At 32.3% G+C, this 21940-nt stretch overlaps 2 protein-coding genes across 12 annotated transcripts in view; one reads left to right on the forward strand and one right to left on the reverse strand.

The window, feature by feature from the left end:
* The window catches only part of LOC113401423 (protein lin-10-like), a 120160-nt gene extending 104571 nt beyond the window's left edge, over nucleotides 1-15589 (forward strand). For 8 of the 11 annotated variants that reach the window (XM_064220905.1, XM_064220916.1, XM_064220919.1 and 5 more), the window contains 16 exons: nucleotides 77-220; nucleotides 397-586; nucleotides 1017-1105; nucleotides 1315-1411; nucleotides 1479-1611; nucleotides 2192-2256; nucleotides 2909-2988; nucleotides 6148-6304; nucleotides 6627-6760; nucleotides 8881-9036; nucleotides 9570-9824; nucleotides 11152-11319; nucleotides 11663-11816; nucleotides 12066-12259; nucleotides 12963-13103; nucleotides 13352-15589. In XM_064220905.1, the coding sequence (XP_064076975.1) occupies nucleotides 77-220; nucleotides 397-586; nucleotides 1017-1105; nucleotides 1315-1411; nucleotides 1479-1611; nucleotides 2192-2256; nucleotides 2909-2988; nucleotides 6148-6304; nucleotides 6627-6760; nucleotides 8881-9036; nucleotides 9570-9824; nucleotides 11152-11319; nucleotides 11663-11816; nucleotides 12066-12259; nucleotides 12963-13103; nucleotides 13352-13423 (2229 nt within the window). In that variant the 3' untranslated portion in view covers nucleotides 13424-15589. The remainder of the gene's footprint in view (nucleotides 1-76; nucleotides 221-396; nucleotides 587-1016; nucleotides 1106-1314; nucleotides 1412-1478; nucleotides 1612-2191; nucleotides 2257-2908; nucleotides 2989-6147; nucleotides 6305-6626; nucleotides 6761-8880; nucleotides 9037-9569; nucleotides 9825-11151; nucleotides 11320-11662; nucleotides 11817-12065; nucleotides 12260-12962; nucleotides 13104-13351) is intronic. The other 3 variants (XM_064220913.1, XM_064220931.1, XM_064220928.1) reach the window with 3 other exon arrangements.
* Nucleotides 15590-17884: 2295 nt separating this feature from the next.
* LOC113401425 (ubiquitin-conjugating enzyme E2 N) lies at nucleotides 17885-19269 on the reverse strand. Its single transcript, XM_026641361.2, has one exon. The coding sequence runs from the start codon at nucleotides 19043-19045 to the stop codon at nucleotides 18590-18592; it is 456 nt and encodes a 151-aa protein (XP_026497146.1). The 5' UTR covers nucleotides 19046-19269; the 3' UTR covers nucleotides 17885-18589.
* Between the last annotated feature and the right edge of the window lie 2671 nt (nucleotides 19270-21940).

The raw sequence follows: 21940 nt of genomic DNA on the forward strand, positions 1-21940 counted from the left end.
TTTTAGTTTAAACATTAAGATTAATATTATTTTTCTTAAATTGTGGTCGTTACAAAAAATTAAGTTTCTGTTTCAGGAGTTAGACTATGAGCTGCGAAGGCAAACGCAAGATTGCCCGTCTGAAAATGGCATTGAAGGCAGTGAATCAGACTGGCCACAGAACGATGGAATTGATTCACCCCATGCTTTAAATAACCATACCGACTTTCTAGGATTGCAGGTAATTATTGCTGATTCTTTGAATTGTAATTTGACGTATTTCGAATATTTGCCTTATAGTACGAGAAAGTATCTGGTTTGATACTAACTCCTTGGACCATCGTCGTGCCCACTCCCAACCCAAGCCTCATACATAATTCTATTATAGGGATTGTATAAAATGATTAATTTGCGCAGCCGAAGCATCGTGGTCGCTATCCGACACCAGACGTCGCAGCACTACAAGCGGGAGATAATGGAAGTGCGTGTGCGTCTCCCGCGCAACAAGTAGACGTTCATGTTGCACTCGCTCTATCGTCGGCTGCTAGTGATACTGCCAGCGAACTTTCGATGGCCATCATGGAGAACGAGCTGGTTGACATGAAAGGTATAAGCCGTGTTATATAAATATGTTACGCTGTGCGTACGTTATTTATTTATTTTTAAATTATTTATTAAAAAAGGTACACTATCAACTTATCACTAAGCACTTGAAATTAATATCTGATATGGGTAACATACTAAGTGATAGTATAAGTCTTTAAAGGTGTAAACAACATTGACCTACAAAAATATTTTTGATATAGTTTATATAAACCAAACCAACCTATGTAATATATGAAATCAAATTTTAATAACTAAATAATAATTGAAATTAAGACAACAAAGATAAAATACTATACTGCGGAATATAAAAGCAAATTACATGGTATCTGCCAATTTTTTCAATCTTCTTTTAATATTAAAGACATTGGGCCTACCGTAATTATATCATTTGTGTTGTCGTATGATGTTATTAGAAAATATTTTTTCGACAGAACCAAATCGCCGAACGTTGCCCATCGTGGAGGATGGACTGTCATCTGGACACGCGTCTGACACAGACAATAACAATCCATTGATACAGGTAAGTTATACGAATTAAAATATTCAAAATATAGGTAATACAACTATAGTTATTTGTTAGTGTTGCTTGTTATGTAAAACAGTCGGTCACTATATAAGTAATTCATTACAAAGCTCAATATTATTTATATAGTATAATTTTGAATATATATGTACGAATATACTTGCATATGTTTTTAATAATTGATCAAAATGTTTTTTTAATTTTAGACACACTCAGTCACCATTGAAGAAATCGTAGATAGCGGAACAAACACGGATCCCCACATGTTATCTGATGCCGATCTGCACTCCTTAGATCCATTAGGTAAGAAAATGAAAATCACTCTATTATGATTTAATTTGCTATTTCTATATCTGTGATCATCTCGCAGCGTCGGCGCCTCCTCCGCCCGCGCCGGCGCCGCACCGGCCCGACACGGCGCCGCACACGCCGCACTCGGGCCACGCGCTCGCGCACACGCCGCACCACCACCACGCGCCGCACCACGACGACGTGTACCCCAGGTGAGGGACTCGAGCACTCGCCGTCCGGCTAACAGGCGCCGCACGCGCCGCACTCGGGCCTAAGCCGCACTAAAGCAAATAAAAAATGCATTAAAAACGCATCTATAAAACACTCACGTGTTTTGGGCGATAGAGATTTAAGAACACGTTTCTGATCTTATCATGTGGCCAATGAAGAACTCGTCAGTTAAATGTAAACTTATTATCATCAATTTGAATTCCAAAAATTTAGATTGAAATGTTTCCTGGCAACACAAAAGAAAACGTACAAGCGCAATAAAATTATGTAAATAAAATATAACAACAGCACGAACGACACGTCTCGGGAGATACAATAATAACATTACAAAAAAAGATCTTTTCATATGATGTAGCTAATAACGTTTTTATTACAAAATAATATTTTCATAAATGTTAAACATAAAAATGCCTAAACTTTTTTATCGTCACGTTCTCAAAACGTACACTTACAAACATATGATTCGAATAAACACAAAATAATATTAACATGAAATTGTCGATTCATTATTCTTTCATCAATAAAACGCTAGTGAAATAAACTACTTTTTATTTATTTCAGAAAAAGGCCATCGTCAGCTCAAAGTACGGAATCAGTGGAAATTAAACCAGCAAGTGGTGACGAAGGTATTTTGATTTATTTTTATAAAATTATAAGAAACAAACAAATATTTGTAAATTTTTAAGATAATTATCTTATAAATAAATATATAAATAAATGAAATGACCTTGTCATTTGACGATAAGTCCAAAATTTATTTATATCATATTGGTGATTCTTAAACTAACGAGTCATTTTAACTATCATGTAAAATTTGAAGCAACCATAATGATGTATGTATTTATGTTAAATAAATAAAAAACAATTGAATAAATACTCGTTTTGAGCTAATAGTGGAATTAAAGCAACAAATTCGATGCTAAACACAATAAAGAGTCAGTGACATGCGATATGAACTATAATTTATTTATAACGTTTAAAGATTACTACCATCAACACATAATCTCCGTTAGTCGATTTTCAACATTTTACAATAGTTATAGCAAATAGTGTGTCAATTTTATTTCATATTTAACAGTTATTTTCTATTGATGTAATCCAGGATTAGAATGTTATAGTTTCATTACGACTTATGTTTTAAAATAATATACATACATATTTATGGCATTATCTGTAAATTTTCTAGGCGACTAACATTGCTGTTTTCCTCATCGAGTTTTAATTAATAATACAAACAATCATCTCATAACGTTTTTATCATTATCAATTCGATTCCAGACGAAGCAGACACGGATTTAGAGACAGACAGATTGCTGGGACAGCAAAGAACGGACGATCAGGGCTTCTTCGATGACAAAGTTAGTAAAGTTGTTGTTTTTTATTTTATTTTTACGTACAGTTTGATTAAAATTTTACTATATTAACATGGCAGTTAGCAAAATCGCCAATATCCTAAAGTAAGTAAAGAAGTGGTTAATGTATTGGATAAAATAGCCGAAAACACAAGCTTAAATGTAACATATACCAACTTTAATAAAAGACTTTATATGATGACTTCGTAATACCTTACCTACCTTCTGTCTGTGCCTGTCTGTACCTTCCATCTGTGTTTGTATATACAGATGTGCGCAATAATTGTAGGACCATAGACTATATATTTTTTTTAAATATTTTATATTTAAAAAATATTTAGGTTTACTATTATAATATCGAAATAAAAATACAATAAAGACATTATTGTATTTTTATTTCAATATTATAGCTTTATACAATATTATACTTATTTTAATAACTTTATATGTTAAAAAACATATCTATCAAAATAGAATATCTTTAAAATGAATAAAAGTTAACAATCTTATGTTAAGTTAACCAAGAACTTAATTTATGTTAAAAAATAAACGTAATATACAGTTCACCGAAATCATTGTATAATAAATAATTCCAAATAAGGAAACTTGTTAATTGAAAGCAAATTATACGCGAATACATTTTAAACATATATGTACATATATTATTCTGTATTACCATCTTGATTTATTTCCGTCCAATGTTCATTAAATTATTTAATTCTATATTTAGATATACATTTTAATATTATTTGAATTTAATATTGTATTAAAATACAATTTTAAATAAACTATATGATGATATATAGTAGTAGGATCGGTATTGTCGCTTAAGAAATCGATATAGAACGAAAAACAACAAGAAGTAACCATTAAGAAATAAGGTCAGATGTGACGATCATTTTTAAGAATTCTTATCATCTGTTTATAGTTTGAACGAAATACTTATACGTATATGGTAAATTTTCTTGATATTTACTAAATTAAATCTATGTTCGATTCGCGATGATTCAGTGGGGCATGAAGTAACTGCCAACTACTGACTGCAATAAACGGCATTTGGTACGACTCGGTAGCTTGCGACCTTGCTCTCCTATTATACTCGTTCAAAGATTATTATTATCCATATATTTAGTTCTATGCCTACAAATTATATGTCTCTTGAGTATTATATTTAGAATAACTGGATTAACGTTTTTATTAATATTTGTAGTGATACGTATTAATTAATGCTAGTCTATAATAACTTCGATAAGTTATCAAATAATCGTTTGGATTGAGATATTATCTTAGATTTATTCCTATTTTATGAAGTTAAATTATTGTTCGAACAAAATTAATATGGTATTTAAAGGGTGTATTATGGAAATTAGGACGAATTTATTGAGAAATTTTAAATAAAACATTGTTTCTGTAAATCAAATATTTTTTATAATCTTTGACCACACATGCACCAAGTCACCGACTCACTATGTTAACCGGTGGCAGACCAGTCGGTATTATCATACGTTAACGCGCACGTGTGTCGTTTAATTTTACTTAATGATAACATATCGCTGGGAAACGACCAAATGTTTCGTATTAATAGTTATACATGCGCCATTTCTATTAATATCAAAATCGAAACTTCCATAATATTATTTGCTTTAGGTAAATAAAATGAGTGAAGTGGAAAAAACTCATTTGGTATCGGACGTTGAAGAAAATATTGAAAATAATAGCAAAGATGAATCAAATACAAGTGAAACCTTTTTGATGGATAGTGTTCGTGTTAATATATGCGTTCAAGATAAAAATATTGATAAAGAAAATGTTAACGAGTCTGAATATGCCGAGTCTGAAAATATAAATATTGACAGTAATATCAGCGACCAAAATACTTCGGAGGGAACAATTGTTTTCAATGAAAGTGATAATGATTTAACTTCGACCAGTAATAGTTTAGATATAACGAATAATACGAAAAATAATGATTCCGAAGGCGGTAATTCGTATAGAGAACAATTTGATGATTCAATTAATGACAATTATGATTCAATTGTAAAGGATACAAGTGATACTGAAAAGTGTGAAATAAACAGTGATGAGTATAAAATAAACAAGGTTGGTTTCTTCGTAAAAACATTTAAAGTGAACATCATGTTTTTTGTTATCAATATTAATATTTGCAATTAAAATTGACATTCGTAGGTCGATCGCAAATGATAACACGAACGAAAGTAAACATTCAGATTAAACTTATATTATAAATATAACGGCATCTTTATTAATTTATTATTTTTATTTTATAATAAATGTGGTCAGACAAATGGACCACTTGATGGTAAGCTTTAACTAGCGTCAACCTTGGGGTGTCAGATGTCATGCCTCTTGTGCCTGTAGTTACACTGGCTCACTCACACTTCTAACCGGAACCCAACAATACTGATTATTACTGTTTGATGGTAGAATGTCTGATGTGGTATATACGCAGACGCGCTTGCGTAAAGCGTAGGGCAACAAGTAAATGGTAACAATTTTAACAAAATTAATTTGGTAGAATATTTGTATATTGTTGATAACGTCAAATTTTAATATATGGTGGGTGGCACTGATATGGTCTTGTAACACTTTAATTATATCAAAGTATGGTGCATAGGACGAATACTAATAAGCCAGTTAAATTTAAATTAACAAAAAAGATCCGCTGGAACCTAGCGTCCTCTATTTCATGCCGTATACATTACTGAATGCTAGATTGTATAATAATTGCGTCACGATTAATTCGCGTCGCGTCCATATTTGAAATTGTTTAAGCAACCTAAGCTCATAATCTCATAATCTACTCGCTAGGGATAACATATTTTCAACACTATTATCAGAATATCAAAAATAGCTCCATACTACGAAAATAATGAATGAGATAATAATTATATTAGTAGCAAATATATAATCCGTTTAGATTGATTTGAACAAAAAATATTTTTGTCGATATTCGTCTCTGTTCACGTACAAGTTATTGTTATTTATCTTTTCAAACAATATTTTAGTACAATTGTTAAATAATTTATGTAAAATGTTCAAATATAATCAAAAATTAAAATGATAAACATTGTCCAAACTTAGTTAAAGTTTAGTATAATAACGTTGAGATCTTTATATAAGTAATTACGTTTTATTTATAATTAGGGATGGCGCAAACCAAAATCCCGAACTGTGATGCCATCTGGCGGCTCAACGGGAACGAACCGCGACCATGCTCACGATTCTTCGGACTTGAGAGACGAAGAGACGTTGCACAATGGAAAGGACAAAGACGGAAAGAAGAAGAGTAAGAACAAGGAAGGTAAGTAAAAAATAATTATAAAATTAATTATTCATTTAATCGTATACCTCTGTAATACCGTTATAATTCCACACTTATTACTTTTTGCTACTTTTGGACATTTTTATGGTGAGTTGTATTGATACTATTATTTTATAACCCCCTCTCATTATATTTACTGAAGTTATAAAAATAAATTTGATTTTCATTTCCCATATCGTAATTATTATTGTTTTTTGTGTTCTTTTCTTATATAATTTTTATATTTTCGTGTGAACCTAATCGTTCTGTAATTGGCTGAGAGAACAAAAATCTCGGTTACCCATTGAAAACAATCTTGCAGATATGGCCTCAGTTCTCATCGAAGGAGTACTGTTCCGGGCCCGGTACCTCGGTTCAACGCAGCTCGCTTGCGAGGGACAACCGACGAAGGCAACCAGAATGCTTCAAGCCGAAGAAGCGGTGTCCAGAATTAAGGTTGGGCGATATTTATACCGGGATATATTACATTTATACGTATTGCAGCCGATATTATTTGGTTCCGTCTCATATGTAACACATTAATATATAACGAGGAACGCTTTTGAGATATATTGTTTGTTTATAACCCAAACTTCTCAATATATTATAATATTAATGAATTTATAAAGATAAGCTATCATTAACAAAAGTTTAGTTGAATGCTTACTTTAACAAAATCAAAGTAGTTTTAAATACACCCATTAAATTATTTTGCTTATTTATACATACATATGACGTTCTGTTACGGAAAGGTAAAGAAACGCATTCTCTATAAAATTTATTTTATAATAGACAATACTTCGCCCGTGTGAATCGGTAACATACCATACAGTACAATATTAAATGTAGATGTTTAAAAAAGAGCATGAAATTACTTCTTTCATACCTTCTTTTCTTTCTCTGGCTTTAAATGCGCATTAATTGTTCCCTCTGTTAAGTGTATTAAAAAAAATCCAATTACTTGTTATCCTTGTGTATTTTGAATGAGAATTAAGTTTCAGTATTATTATTATCATTATCACATCGGTCCTGGGGTAATGTCATATTTTTTTATCCGTCAACTTCTGTATTTCCTTGTATGCTCTGTACGTTGTAACGGGTTACATCGTTTGCTAAAGTTCCCGCGATTTCCTTATTGAATAAATTGAGCATTTATCGTGTGATGTAAAATAAAAAATATATGCATGACTCTACGACGGACGATTTAAAGTAACATGTAATTTCATGCTCATTAGGTATAGTGTTTTGAGAATGCTAGTGGGATATCCTTTTGTCCTTATGCCCTTAAAATAGGAACGAAGCCTATAATACTAGTAATAGACAAATGTATGCTCGAAGCCCTTGACGTGTGGTCATCTGCCAAACCGTTTACGGTCTTATTGACTTGGCATTAGAGTATTTTTTTCAGTGATATCCTCACCCCTCGACCCGACCCAGGAAGATTGTCGGATCCCATCTTGGCCGGCTAGCCTCCTCTGGACTTGTTTGTTAATCTATGGCTTGTGCTTTGCTATGCTTGGTAATTGTATTTTTTGCAACCCCTTTTAACCTTCTAGGTGGGATAAAGTAGGAAATTGTTGGAATTTAACAACATATTTTCTACTTTTTGTTGTGGAATTATCGTTCGATTATTTGTGAAAATCCATTTTTTTAATCACATCCTATCGTGCCCATTATCATGTTTATTTTTGTTATTTTTTAAGAACCGATATTTTTATTAAATCAATCTATTTTAGTCATTAATAATTCACGAATTATTTTCGTGACAATTATTATTTGCAACTTTTTTGCCAAAAACGTAATTTTTTTCTTAATCTACGCGCATGATCTCATAAAGTTGAGTCTACACTGTGCGATTTGCTGGTGCAACAACACGCGACAGTCGCGCTTGCCTCACGCACAATATCATATACGCACGTAAAGCATGAAACATACCCGATTCACACCGGCAAGGTGGTGTCCCACACACGGACGGACTAGCTTCGCCGCACAACACAAATCGAACCTTATGTTAATGGTCTGAAGGTTGTTTTTCCGGTAGGTTCGCTTTCATAATGACGAACGGATCGCTCGCTTCTCACATATCATTGTCGATTTGTGTGTATTCGAGTTGTTTTGCTTGCTTTTGCGCAGATATCGAACGAATTGGCTTATTTTTGTGATGCAATTTAAAATTACAGGCTATGCCAAATTATTGGGACGTCAACGAAGTAATGGTGTGATGTTTTTACTGCTAAACGCGTTTTGCAGAATTTTATAACGAATATAATTAATTGACCGGTATACGATAAATTTTATATAGCTTTTGTTATGCCGTCAACGAGAAAGCTTATGCTTACGCCGCCTTTGCAACAATGCGTGACAATAATAACAAAGTGAAAATTAAAAAAAAAAAAAACCAACGTATATCTTCGAAATAAATACTAAATTAAAAAAAAAAACAACCAAAACAAGCAAAACGACGCGGCCGCTGTCTCTCTCCTTAAACGATCTTAACCGAGTACGCGTACGCGAGACAGCGACATACGTGCAGCGGTATGTGAGAGCGAAAGGAGGTTAGCCGGTGTGTCCCGCAGTGGGGCTGCGAGGGCCCGTACTCTGGCGTGTACGCGGCTCCTGCGGCCGTGTTCCGCCTGTCCTTCCTCGGCTCCGTGGAGGTCGAGGAGGACTCGCGCCGCAGGAAGAAGAGACCGAAAAAGAATATGGTTGAAGAGGCCGTCACTAAGATTAAGGTGGCGAAACACGTGTCTTATTTGTCGATTTTTTAGTATTGAAAATTACAACACAATAAATGTGTACTCAATATACATACGTGATCATAAGTCGGATTTATTGTCAAATTTAAATTTGATATCGTATTTATGAATACAAATTGGATATAAGAAATTACGACCAAATCACACTAGCCGTCTCAAAAACCTAAAACTTGTAAAATGTCTTGTGCATGCTTCTAACATTTAAAATTTGCATGTAAAACATTATAATTCCTAACATGTATTAATTTGTATACGTTTTCACATGCTTTCATTGGAATGTATTAGGCTCTGGTAAGTTCGATAATCATTTTGTTATTATTTAATAATATTCCAAAATATATGTATTCCATTCATAATCTCAAAAATCTATTTTTATTAATGTTTTTTATATATATACTTATACGTATTTACAGTATATAGGCGTACGTCAAGTTATGTGAAAATTAAATAAACTGATATTTCATATTAAGCCGTTCTCTTATAAATAAGGTAATTATTTTTGTTTTTAGGCTCCTGAAGGCGAAAACCAACCGAGCACCGAAGTGGATCTCTTCATTTCAACAGAAAAAATAATGGTCCTAAACACGGAGCTGAAGGAGATCATGATGGACCACGCATTGAGAACGATATCCTACATCGCTGACATAGGGGACCTCGTCGTTCTAATGGCGAGACGACGCTTCGTCCCGCATGAAAATGACTCTGATCAGCCGAAACTGAACCGTACGCCGAAGATGATATGTCACGTTTTTGAAAGCGAAGAAGTGAGTGGTTTTATGTCCCGAGTAGAATAAATAGGTCATCAAATCTTTTCTTGCATTACACATTTCATTATAAACAACTTATATTAGGCATACTCGACCCCGTCAGAAATTAAGATATGGATAATATTGTTGTGAATATATATTGTTGTCTCGAGCTTCTTGAATGATTGAATAATGAATACAGCTACGATAAGACTTTTCATATGAACAAAATTAAAATATACTAATCGAACAGTATCAGAGATAGTTTTTGTTGTCAAATAATTGTTTGACTTTTGTAATCGCGTATGATAGTCTGCCAGTAAGAAATGACGAATAAGAATTTGATTAGAGTATTACATAAAAAATCTTTAATTATAGAACATAATTTTAAAATGTTATTTTATCTGGTAAAATTAATACATCAGGTATAAAGCATATTTGGCTTTTATCTTCCAAAAGCATATTATTTGCATTAACTATATTGTATCGGTGATAAAGCATTGTTTACGTTTTTATTTATATAATCATCATAATTTGTTATTAGTCAACTTAAATAACATAAATACCGTTAACATAGAAATACTATTTAGTTACGTATATCAAAAGTAGAAACAGACCTAAAATTGATCCTTTTGGAACGCTCTTTTTAACTTATGCCCAGAATACTTTACTTTTTTCAAAAAATCTTAATTTAACTAAGAATCATTGAGATCTATACAATTTATTCCAACCACGAGAGGACAAAAGCCAAATAAACATCATTTGAACTTGAATTGACGCGATATTGATATCGAGACCTCGAATTATCTATTATATGCATAATTTGCGGAAAAACGTCGACAAAACCGTTCTCGGACTTTTGGGAGTAAAATTAAAGTGTATATAAGTAGTTGAGAGGAATAGTGTTATATTATAAATAAATATATATTAATCGATATGTGTTTATTCCTTCTTTGATTGGAATAGAATATAGGTATTTATTACGGACCTAAATGTTTATAAAAACATTTAGTGTGTTACACATTGGAATGCCTTAGATAGATTATTATCATTAATTTCCAGCAAATTATGGAATACGATTACATCAGCCCTTATTAAGTTGTTATTATTAATTACGTTATGTATTATATGTATGTTTGTTTTTAATATGTAACCTCACATATAACGATGCTCATTACTAATTACTTCTTTAATAGTTTATATAATTACTCTGTTATTAAATACGTATCTTTATTTTTATATTTGTATTAAAAATTGTTTGTGTTTCACTGACTTCACTGTATAGCCTTATATTTTTTTATAATTAATTAACTCTATTTGTTAAATAATATTAAATCATTTACAGGCGCAATTTATAGCTCAATCCATAGGGCAAGCGTTCCAAGTGGCGTATATGGAGTTTCTTAAGGCTAATGGCATTGAAGACCATAGTTTTGTGAAAGAAATGGATTATCAGGAAGTCCTAAACAGCCAAGAGATATTTGGTGATGAACTTCAAATGTTTGCGAAAAAAGTGAGTATTATTTATGTTGTTCATATATTATTATTATTAATATTTTTCTAATCGTTTTTGTCTCAGCTTCGCTGGGTGTAGATTCGTTGACAATTTTTATGTTAAAATAATTAACCCGCATGGCTACAGTAATATTAACAAATACTCTTATTATACGGTCGTTCCTAGTTTTGGGCTCAGAAATCCAATAATAGACTCATTGGATTTCTGAGCCCACTACTGAGTTTTACAAATGAATTTTTTTTTTATTTTTAATTAGGTTTAAAGATAAAAAATAAAAACTTCTTTACTAGGGTAAGAAATATGATTGATAAAATCTTTGAAATAAATTTCTTTGCAATAGGAACTACAAAAAGAAGTGGTAGTTCCGAAAACGAAAGGTGAGATCTTAGGTGTGGTGGTTGTGGAATCTGGTTGGGGGTCGATGTTGCCCACCGTTGTGATCGCTAACTTGGCCCCAGCGGGTGCCGCTGCGAGATGCGGACAACTTAACATTGGTACGTTGTAACCACCATATGTCAAATTAAACTTATATATATAGAATCCTATACATTAAACCCATTTCACTGTAACTAATGTCAACAGGAAGGGTTTTTTAATTAAGTTTGCACCAAACTAGTGTTTGAAATAAAATATTTTGAAGCACGTACAATAATTTTCTGTATTTCACCTTACGTAACATATATAATAATAAATTAAATAAATAAATCATAATTGCAGTTGAATTATTTTTGTTGTATCTTTAGGTGACCAAATAATAGCGATAAATGGAGTTAGTCTCGTCGGCCTTCCCCTCTCCACTTGTCAGACATACATCAAGAACTCCAAGAATCAGACTGTGGTGAAGTTGACGGTGGTGCCGTGCGCTCCGGTGGTCGAGGTCAAGATTAAAAGACCGGATACTAAGTACCAGCTAGGGTTTAGCGTGCAGAACGGTGTGGTAAGTTGTGTTACTCTTCGTAGACTTTCTCTCAACCAAACTCGCAACAGTTTGTAAAGTCTGTATAAAGATGTATTTTTTTTTCTTCAATAAAATATCTGTAACAGTCCGTTGCAAGGTCTTTGCCAATGTCACAAGGCCGCAAGTGCGTTTGCAAATGTGATAGGCTGAATTGTGTGAAATTTGGTAGATTCTATTTAGCTAGTAATTATTTAAAAATATATAGTTTTGTATATATGGATTTAAATGAATCTAGATTACTCGTAGTATCATTAGAAGTAAATATTAACCAACGAATCTACAATTCAATATCTTGTGTAAATATAATTGAACGGTTTGTAAATATAAGCAAGTTTAAAAAAGCTTATGTCGTAGAACATAATTTGACCAAAAGTGGTATAGTACGACCAAGATTTTGATATCATAATTGTAGCCCTGCTTGAAATAGTAATTAGGCATTCTTTTATGACCCAACGCCTCCCCAACGCTAACCTCGTTGGGAATTAACTGTGATTGCTGGGCTGGTTTCCCGTCATCATACTGTAGCAATATGGCCAAGGCGGTTAAATGCTCAACATTATTTAGTTATGCGATTAAAAATAACTTCCTCAGACGGCTCCTCCGACGCATACGGATTAGGATGAGTAATCTTATTACATATAATAATTTCGGATGTAACGTTTGTCATTACGTCCCGTCGCAGATCTGCAGCCTGCTGCGCGGCGGCATCGCGGAGCGCGGCGGCGTGCGCGTCGGCCACCGCATCATCGAGATCAACTCGCAGAGCGTGGTGGCCGTGCCGCACGAGCGCATCGTCAACCTGCTCGCCACCTCCGTGGGCGAGGTGACGCACGCACACGCTCTACTCGACTCCATACAGACATCTATTGTAAATTAATCATACCGAACGACTGTCGTTATTTGTCGTTTGGGGTGTAAGAACCGCCTTTCACTTGTTATTGAGTCTATGTCCTGTCGTGAAGGTGTTAAATTTAAATTTTGTATATCGAAGTTACGATTCATATGAAATGTGTGATGAATTATGGAATGTTTTTAATGCTTCGATAAAAATGTTATATAAATCAATTTCAGATTTTAATGAAAACTATGCCGACGTCGATGTTCCGGCTGTTGACGGGTCAAGAGAATCCTGTATTCATCTAAACGCGACGCGCCACAAGTGCCTGCTTCACGCTCACCGCCAGGGCTCTTACACGCGTATTTTGTTACAAGTTATATAAAATATATCATATATATAACAACAATTTTGACCAATGGACATGGACACACTCTTAACTGGCGAAAATTGACAAATTTCTCAGAATAAATATTAAAATTTTGTTAATTTAACAAAAAATATCATAATCGTATTACGAGTATTTAAATTTAGATATAAGAATTGAAATAAAATTCAATATTTTATATTCATTGAATATTTTATGATGTATGTACGTATTTATGACTCGTCTCGTAATTCGTCATGTATTCAGTCTGTATTTATCGCGTGTAACTGCCCTGATAATTGCATTTGGATAAACAACTAAAATAAAATCCCGTTGCGATTCTTCTACGAGTTCCATTATACAGAAAAAAAAACAATATATTTTAACTATTTTAAAATTGACTCCTAAAGCATATTTCATACGAATCATTAAAAAAAACCACCATAACTTATGAAATTCGTAGATTATCTCCAACGTGATTTTTACCTTAGCTATGGAAATAATACTCAAAATAAAAATGTGATGTCCAAGTTTCAAAATGCTTAATATGCTTAAGTGGCTAAATAAGATACTTAGTTCTAAGTTATTGTATTTAATTACAGAAATTTTGCGCTCGTATGATCATAATTTATTTATTAAAAATTCGAAAAACGTAAAAAAAAAGTTTTATATCATCATTAATAAAAATAGTAGTCGAATGTAACCGTCAAAACGTTGAAATATATAAAATAATTATTTAGAAATACCAAATACATTAATAAAAGTTATTTAAATATTATGTATGTATTTCATAAATCTAGAATGCCTCATTGAGATTACTTGTCTTAATTTACATTGCTGTCGAGTGCAAAATTTCTGAAAAACGTTATTATCACAATGTGTATACATAGTTATTCCAGTCAATAATTTATTAATTGTATACATATTATTATTGAGAATCAAAATGGCTCATATCTGCTTAGATATTATTAAAATAAGTTAAAATTATCGTCATATAAATATTTCTATTATAAATTGTCGCGATAAATTTCTACAAAATGCACTAGCCGTTGCCTTTCTGCCATAGACAATAAGTGTCTCTCTTATCATAGTTTCTAGATTTTAGTTCATGTTGCCATTATAACTTATAATATTTTTTTAATTTTATTTTTTTAAATCATTCCATTGTTACTTGTTTATTTTACCTAAAATAGTGTTTTTATGATTTATACTTTTAGTGTTTTTTTTACATTTTTATATGTTCATCATTATGGAATGTTAGTCGATATAAAACATGTATAGCTGAATAGTGTGACTGAGGAGTCTTGATCTGTAATGACTCGGATAGCATATGCATGCAAATTATCTTGAATATCCGAGACATAAAGTCTCGGTCGAGTTGAATCTCGATGTGATCATTGATAAATAAATGAATTGATTAGTGGATATATAAAAAAGCATTATTTCGTGTAGCGTTTCAAAAGATATGTCATATTTTGTAAATTTTATAGTGTGGCTATAGCGTAACTATGTAACCTATATATGTATGTCCTGGTCTTAGCTAAGCTTAGCGCTCTGAGGACGAGTTTTATTTATGTATAAAAATCGATATTTTGACAACCTAATATGATAAGACACCTTTTAGTATTCCTAAATTTATTCCGCTTCTATATATCATGTCCCGAGTTTTGATGCTTTTAAATAATTATTATTGTAGGTATGTACTTCTTTCTATCGTACTCGACGTAACCCTTCTGTATTGTGTTGCTGTTAGGATCAGTGTCTATTTTATCATTTAAAAGATATCTTCCATTGACACCAAATCGATTAATACGTTATTTTAATTACAATAAAATTAAAAAAGACGACAAATAGTCACTGGTCACGCCCTTTAAAACAATGTATTATTTAAAAAGATAGATAGTACCGTCTGATGTGTAATTTTATATTGCTAGCTGTTGTGAATAAGATTTATTTACATTGAAAACACAGATAATAAATAGCATTTTATTGTGAAAGCTGATATATTGTAGGTACACTATAACATGTGAAATAACTATTGTTGTTCTCATTTCTAAGAGTATTATTCTAGTCTGCATTAAAGTTAAGAATAAACTGAACAAATTGATTCATTTCTTTTATTTAAAACCACATAAACTTTTTGAATTGTCTTTACTTACTTAGGCTTTCATTGTCAAATCGCCCACGAATTTTACTGAGGAACGAAGATCATTAAATAGTTAAACTCCAAAGTATGGTATGTAAGATATGTATCGGATTGAATTTTGAAGAGTTGTTGGAATGGTTCAGCCGTATTCGAGCAAATAACAGGGGCAAACTAACCGGCCAGACTGCAGATAACTACAAGTGACTGTGCAGAACATATTTTTAGAATAAAAGTGCGCGTGATACTCTGGTTAAAGATGCGAATACTCATGTACAATACAATAACGGAAATAGTCGATTTTAATTAGTATCGTAAAGTGAATCGAATAATTTACTGAAAACATTCAAGGAACTCCACTCAACGCCACTCACAAGAAATCGTCGATATTCAATTACATATTTTTTAGCACACAATCATATTCGTTATTATTAAAAAATCCGTTTTTATTTGGTAGGACTAAGGGCATCATATGTTTCGGGCACCCACTTGACATTTTTACATACGAGTTTTCCAATTTTCAGTTATACCATAGAGTCAATTTGATTTTTATTAGTTTATTGAGACAAAACGCACTGTTTCCGCAACTATTGTAATGTAAAAATGTAGCATCACCTATTTTATTTCTAGATGCTCTCGAGGAATAATATTAATTTCAAAGACTACTCGTACATGTGAAAACTTCATGGAGAGCAAGCTTACATTGAAACTTACCTAAATCAAGTTACAAATTTAAGAGTAAGTTTTCAGAATGGCGACTGACGAAATATTTGTGATGCTCAGCTGAATTATCCCAACGCGGCTTATATTTGTGTTATACGCATTATTTGTTTAGTCTAACTTTAAGAACGTAGCTGCCCATATTCCTGGTATGACATGACATGACTAACAGGGTAGGGTAAAAGCAGTCAAGTTAGCCTTAAAATCAAATGTTTTCTAATTAACTTTTACTTCAGAATTTTGTCAGTTCACATTGCTTTCTATATTAACTATTAATAGGTATATTACTGTAATTACGAACCAATGAAAAAAACCCATAAAATAAGAATCCGTTGATAATAATAAATGATAAATGTTTTTTTTTATAGATGTCTTATAATAAAAAAATATTAAAATATAAATGTTTTATCCTGTTGAACACATCTAAACAAAAAAGGTTTGGCATTTCTAATTTGACCTTAGCTGCTGCTGCAGAGGTCAGATTCTTATCACGTTGAACAAAAAATCAAAGTGACATTTTCTTCATATGGTTTAGCGAGATAACAAATATATTATGGTATAGAAATAAAATTTTAATATACCTACAAACAGAAAAATCACACTGCCTTAAAAATATTGTATTTTATTAATCTGTTTTAAGGTATACTTTAATTTAGTGATTTTATACTTACTTTAGTGATTTGCAGTTTCCTTTAATTAAAAACCGATGCTTTAACCCGATTTGAGTCCGAACCATGAAAAGTTTTCGACTATGCGAATAAAATAAAATATTTAGATAACTTTCGAATATTTGCATTTTTATCGATCGACTCAGTACTCATCTTTCATCAGTTAAAAAATTAAAACTATACATAAACATTCAATGATCTGGCAACACTAATTCTTGTTATGACTTTGACACTTTACATTTACCTTCCAAAACTCTAAAAACATCAAAATTTTATATTTTAAATTATAATCAAACTTACCATTAGTATAGGTTACATAGGCCCCTGATCGCAGGGTGACCTGTTATTCGTTAAACTTTGAAATTGAAATGAGAATTCCTTTTTAAAAACTACCTATTACATACCAATTAATAATTTTTTAAGGTGTAGGGTAGTAAAATCACATTAATTATAGCCTTGAAAAAGTACAAATAATGACTTAAAACAATTTCTTAACACAAAATGTTTGAATGGTTTCCATTTCATTTTAATCTATAAAGATTAAAATCAGTAGCTCACACAGAAGCCAATATACTTCTCAAGGTATTTTATGTAATGCCCACATACCATCTTTATTTAATTAACTCAATGCAACCTCACGATATAGAAATGTTACATGTTACAAAAGTGTAAAATAAATTTCAAGGCTATAAAATTGTTTAAGTTTTGACTATTTATACACAGAAAAATAATAATTTTATTAAGTATTAATCTAAAAATAAATAATTATTGGTCAAGGTTTAGCTGCATTATAAGGAAATACACAACAAAATTTGCATCATTTTAAAATTATATTTAACAACAGGGATGGCTATTGTAAATGAAATAGAGATTAGCGTTTGTTTATTATGTATTTTCAAGTTGCTCACAAAGCCAAATTAAATTTACATAAATACAATTTAATGATAACCTTTTTATACAAGACGTAAATAGTACTTAAGATTCATTTTAAACCATTTTATGCAGATAATCACTGGAAAATAAATTAATTAATAATCTTCCACATTCTATGATAAAAAACTCAGTATTCATAGAGATCAAAAACTGATATTATAGCATTGTCCTAAACATATGACACTGATAAGATTTACAAAGGTGTTGAACTTTGTGACAATACACTATCCTTTGTATAAAATTAACCAAATTTGATCAACTATGAAATATATACATTAAGGTCTTAGGAAATTCATCATTTAGCTATTATAATTATAGTAAAAAAATATGCATACCTAATATCATAACGAAGCTACATGTGATAGGGTAAACAATAATCTGTGGGATGTTCGGACTACATTGAGACAATGAAGGGCGAGGCTATGAGGAAATGCAAAAGATTGACCGGAGCAGGTTGACTGAGGCATAAGAGCCGCAGGGCCGGCCTCCGCCAATAATAAAAATTTATCCACAATTGTCTCTTCACAAGTTACTCGATCTAGGTTGTAAAACATAACTTGCACTCTTAAAATCATGATATATATGTTAGTTTCGTCCACTTCGTGTAGCGCGTAGGGGAGGCACTGGGTGCGACGGCGGGCGCTCAGTTGTCCATGGCATACCTCCTGGTCCACTCCTTAGCGTTTCGGATAGCTTCGCTTTCGTTCACTTTCCAAAGTTCGGCCACATCGTTTGCTAGCGGGTCGTCGGGGTTAGGAGCAGATAGTAACGCTTGAATCGAGAGTAAAACCGTACGAATCTGCAGGGCAGGGCTCCATTTATCTTTCAAAATATCCAAACATATACGGCCCAGTCGATCTATATTCGGATGATAAATTTTTGTAATAAACCTAACCTTAGGCGCTGACATAGGATAGTCCTCTGGAAGGAATAGTTCTAATTTGAATAGACCTCCTTCGAATGGCGAGTCTTCCGGGCCGGTGACAATTACATGAAAATAACGTGCATTGTTTTCGCTAGGCACCGCGCTGATACCCGGCACAGGTTCCTGCATCAATCGCTGTGTCTCTTTGATTATTCTACGTGGTAGGGCTGCCATTTTATTTATGCGGTCTAGCGCAATTTGTCAAATAAAAGCAGGTAATCATATAACTGTTTAAAATATCAAATTGTCTTAGCACTGCACGTGTTTAACGAAATTTGAGGCACGTACTTTAGACTTATGAATTATAACAGCATATTAGCCATGATAATGCTGAAAACGCAACTACAAAAGCGATGGTACGGTACCAACTTCAATTTTTTTTCTCATTTTACATAGACAAAATAGAATTTTAATTACCATAAAGAAAACGTGCAATATAGAGTAAAATGCGTTCACGTTGGTTACTAGACTTAACGAAAAATTAAAATGACTGAAATAATAAATATTTAAGATATTGCATTATATATATTGTTTCAATACTTTTCATTACTTAGTTTTTCAAGAAATTTAATATTATTATAGATAGCAATATGACAACATATTTATATTTAATTTCTTTATAAGAAGGTTTTGCTATTCTACGCTAGATGTCTCTAGACAATACGAGAACTGAGAAAAATGAAAGTATAAAAACCGATTCACACAAAAACAGAATGTTATTGATTACCTTATTGCCTGCAACATAATTTTTGTCGATGTAATTAAATATAGTAAGGTTATCAAATATAAATTTTTTAAAAGCAAAATTTCAAGTAAATATTGACATGTCTTAAGAAAGATACTTATTTAAGATTTTCCAAGTACATAAAACAAGTGCTAAATTTCTATTTATACATTATTTTGTACTCAACAGTGGCTACAAGCATAATAAGGTAACAAGGCGAAATGTGAAATTGAACAAAATAGTGAAATACTTTCACTTATCTTAATCCTTAATACCTCATCATCACGTATTTGCACGCCTTAGGTAACACGAAGACAAGACCGACTCGTAAGCCGTCACGGTCAACGGTATGACGCTCGCTTAAGCCGTCATGTTCTCTCCGCAACTGCTCTTTACTTCCTAATGTGTGCATGGCGCGTATACTACTTTGCTATAATATATTATTTGGACCTCACTGTCCCGGCTTCGCACATAAGAATATGGGTCTATACAAAACTGTTATAGCGTTATACATATTATATAGTTGTATTTTTATTTACTTAGCGCACACCAGCAAAACTCCTAGTTGGAATGATTTTTCATCGTCATATTTCAACTAATTTACGAATAATCTTAATTAAATATACACCATATCCTTCCTCATGTATCACACCACTTATTGGTAAAAAAATAAAGAAAATCTTTTCGGTAGTTTTTGAGAGTAGCGCATGGTGGCTGACTAAGCCCGTCAGAGGCCCGGGGCGGCAAAGCTGAATGAGGCCACCAACTTTAAAAATAAATTAGTTTTACAAGCTTTTTATTCAGTTTACATTTGTGTGTATAAATAAGTCTCCATGTTTATTTATTATATATATTTTTGTGTGTAAAAGGTCTAGATGGCTGTAGAGTGTAGCGTTTTGATCTTGAGGAAATTATATTATTAGGTACTAAGCACATTTTTAAGGTCTTCTTTAGGATTTGAGCAGGGGAACGCGCAAGCATTTGGGGGACAAACAGCATTTATAATATTAGCATAGATTAAAACGACCTACTCATTTCAAAGTGATATTCTTGTGATGGTAATAAAATAATGACTGCCTTATTGATTTAGTCTCTGGACTCTAATAGCTTGATGAGGCTAGACTGTAAATATACTGATCCAGAGTCCTGGGTACAAACGTCGGGTTGGGCTATTAATTGGGTATTTCTTTCGAGAAATTTTCAGTAGCAGCTCGGAATTTGGAAATTAGCCTTCTTTACATTTACGTGCCTTGGAAAGGGCGTAAAGACGTTTTCCACCTACATTTTTTCAAGTTTGTCGTATTCGCCGTTCCATCGATTTATATACGGCTTCAGAATATTCATTTCTAAGAGGCCGGCGATGCACCCGCAAGCCCGTCAATAGGCGATGGTAGTCACTTTCTATCAGATGAATGTTTTTCACCTATGCCAAAAAATAATAATTAAGAGGCTTGTTATGCAGACACGTGCACAATATGTGCTTGGGTTGAGTAGTCTCCTTAAGATTGGCGACTGTGGCCGATAACGATCAGAAATCGTCGTTTAAAATCTCATACAACACACATCATATATTAAATAATAATACAATACATGTCATCATTTAAAAAACGTGGTACAAATACGTATTAAAATCTTTAGATAATATTCTATTCGTATTTTAATCTCTACCACCTGGGGCTAGTAGACGTAATAACGGAGATTACTAGCTGAATCTCGTCGTACGAGCGTGCTGTCAACTCGTGTCGAAATTTTATTTCCTTGAAGGGATTTCACTCGGAATATTGATATATATGTATTCCATAGGGTTGTTAAATATGTATTTAGAAGTAGGTTTAATAATTGCAAATGCAATTTTAATATAATATAATAATAACTTTTGAAATATAATACTTGACAATTTAGCTACGATTATTAAGAGCGTAGTTTGTAAGCGTGGGAATTAATTTTAGAACACACACATAGGTACTTTTCAATAATACAGTTGCATTGTGCAGTGTATCGTACGCATCCCCGGAGATAATCAGTTGCTTGTTTTCGGTGTAACGAATAAATTAAATTTTCATTGCGCGTTCATAACGTAGGATTTATAAAAATACATTTAATTACGAGTAATGTATTAGCTATAAGGTTGTCACTCGCAAACGCAATTATAAATTATTTGTTAGCATAGGGTGCGGTCAGAGTGCATTAAGATGCCAAATATTCATTATGATTTTTATTGTTTCAACTGCTTTCGTCTAACTAAATAATAATAATTATTTTCTTGATATTTTAAGGTTGGTAGATATACCGAATTAAATTAAAGTAAAGACACATTAAATAATCACTTCTTAAATTTTATAAAT

The sequence above is a fragment of the Vanessa tameamea genome, chromosome 2, assembly GCF_037043105.1.
Source record: "Vanessa tameamea isolate UH-Manoa-2023 chromosome 2, ilVanTame1 primary haplotype, whole genome shotgun sequence".
NCBI lineage: Eukaryota > Metazoa > Arthropoda > Insecta > Lepidoptera > Nymphalidae > Vanessa > Vanessa tameamea.

Excerpts from the sequence above, each read along its gene's own strand:
- LOC113401425 (XM_026641361.2), bottom strand. The coding sequence starts at position 19,045 with ATGGCAGCCCTACCACGTAGAATAATCAAAGAGACACAGCGATTGATG.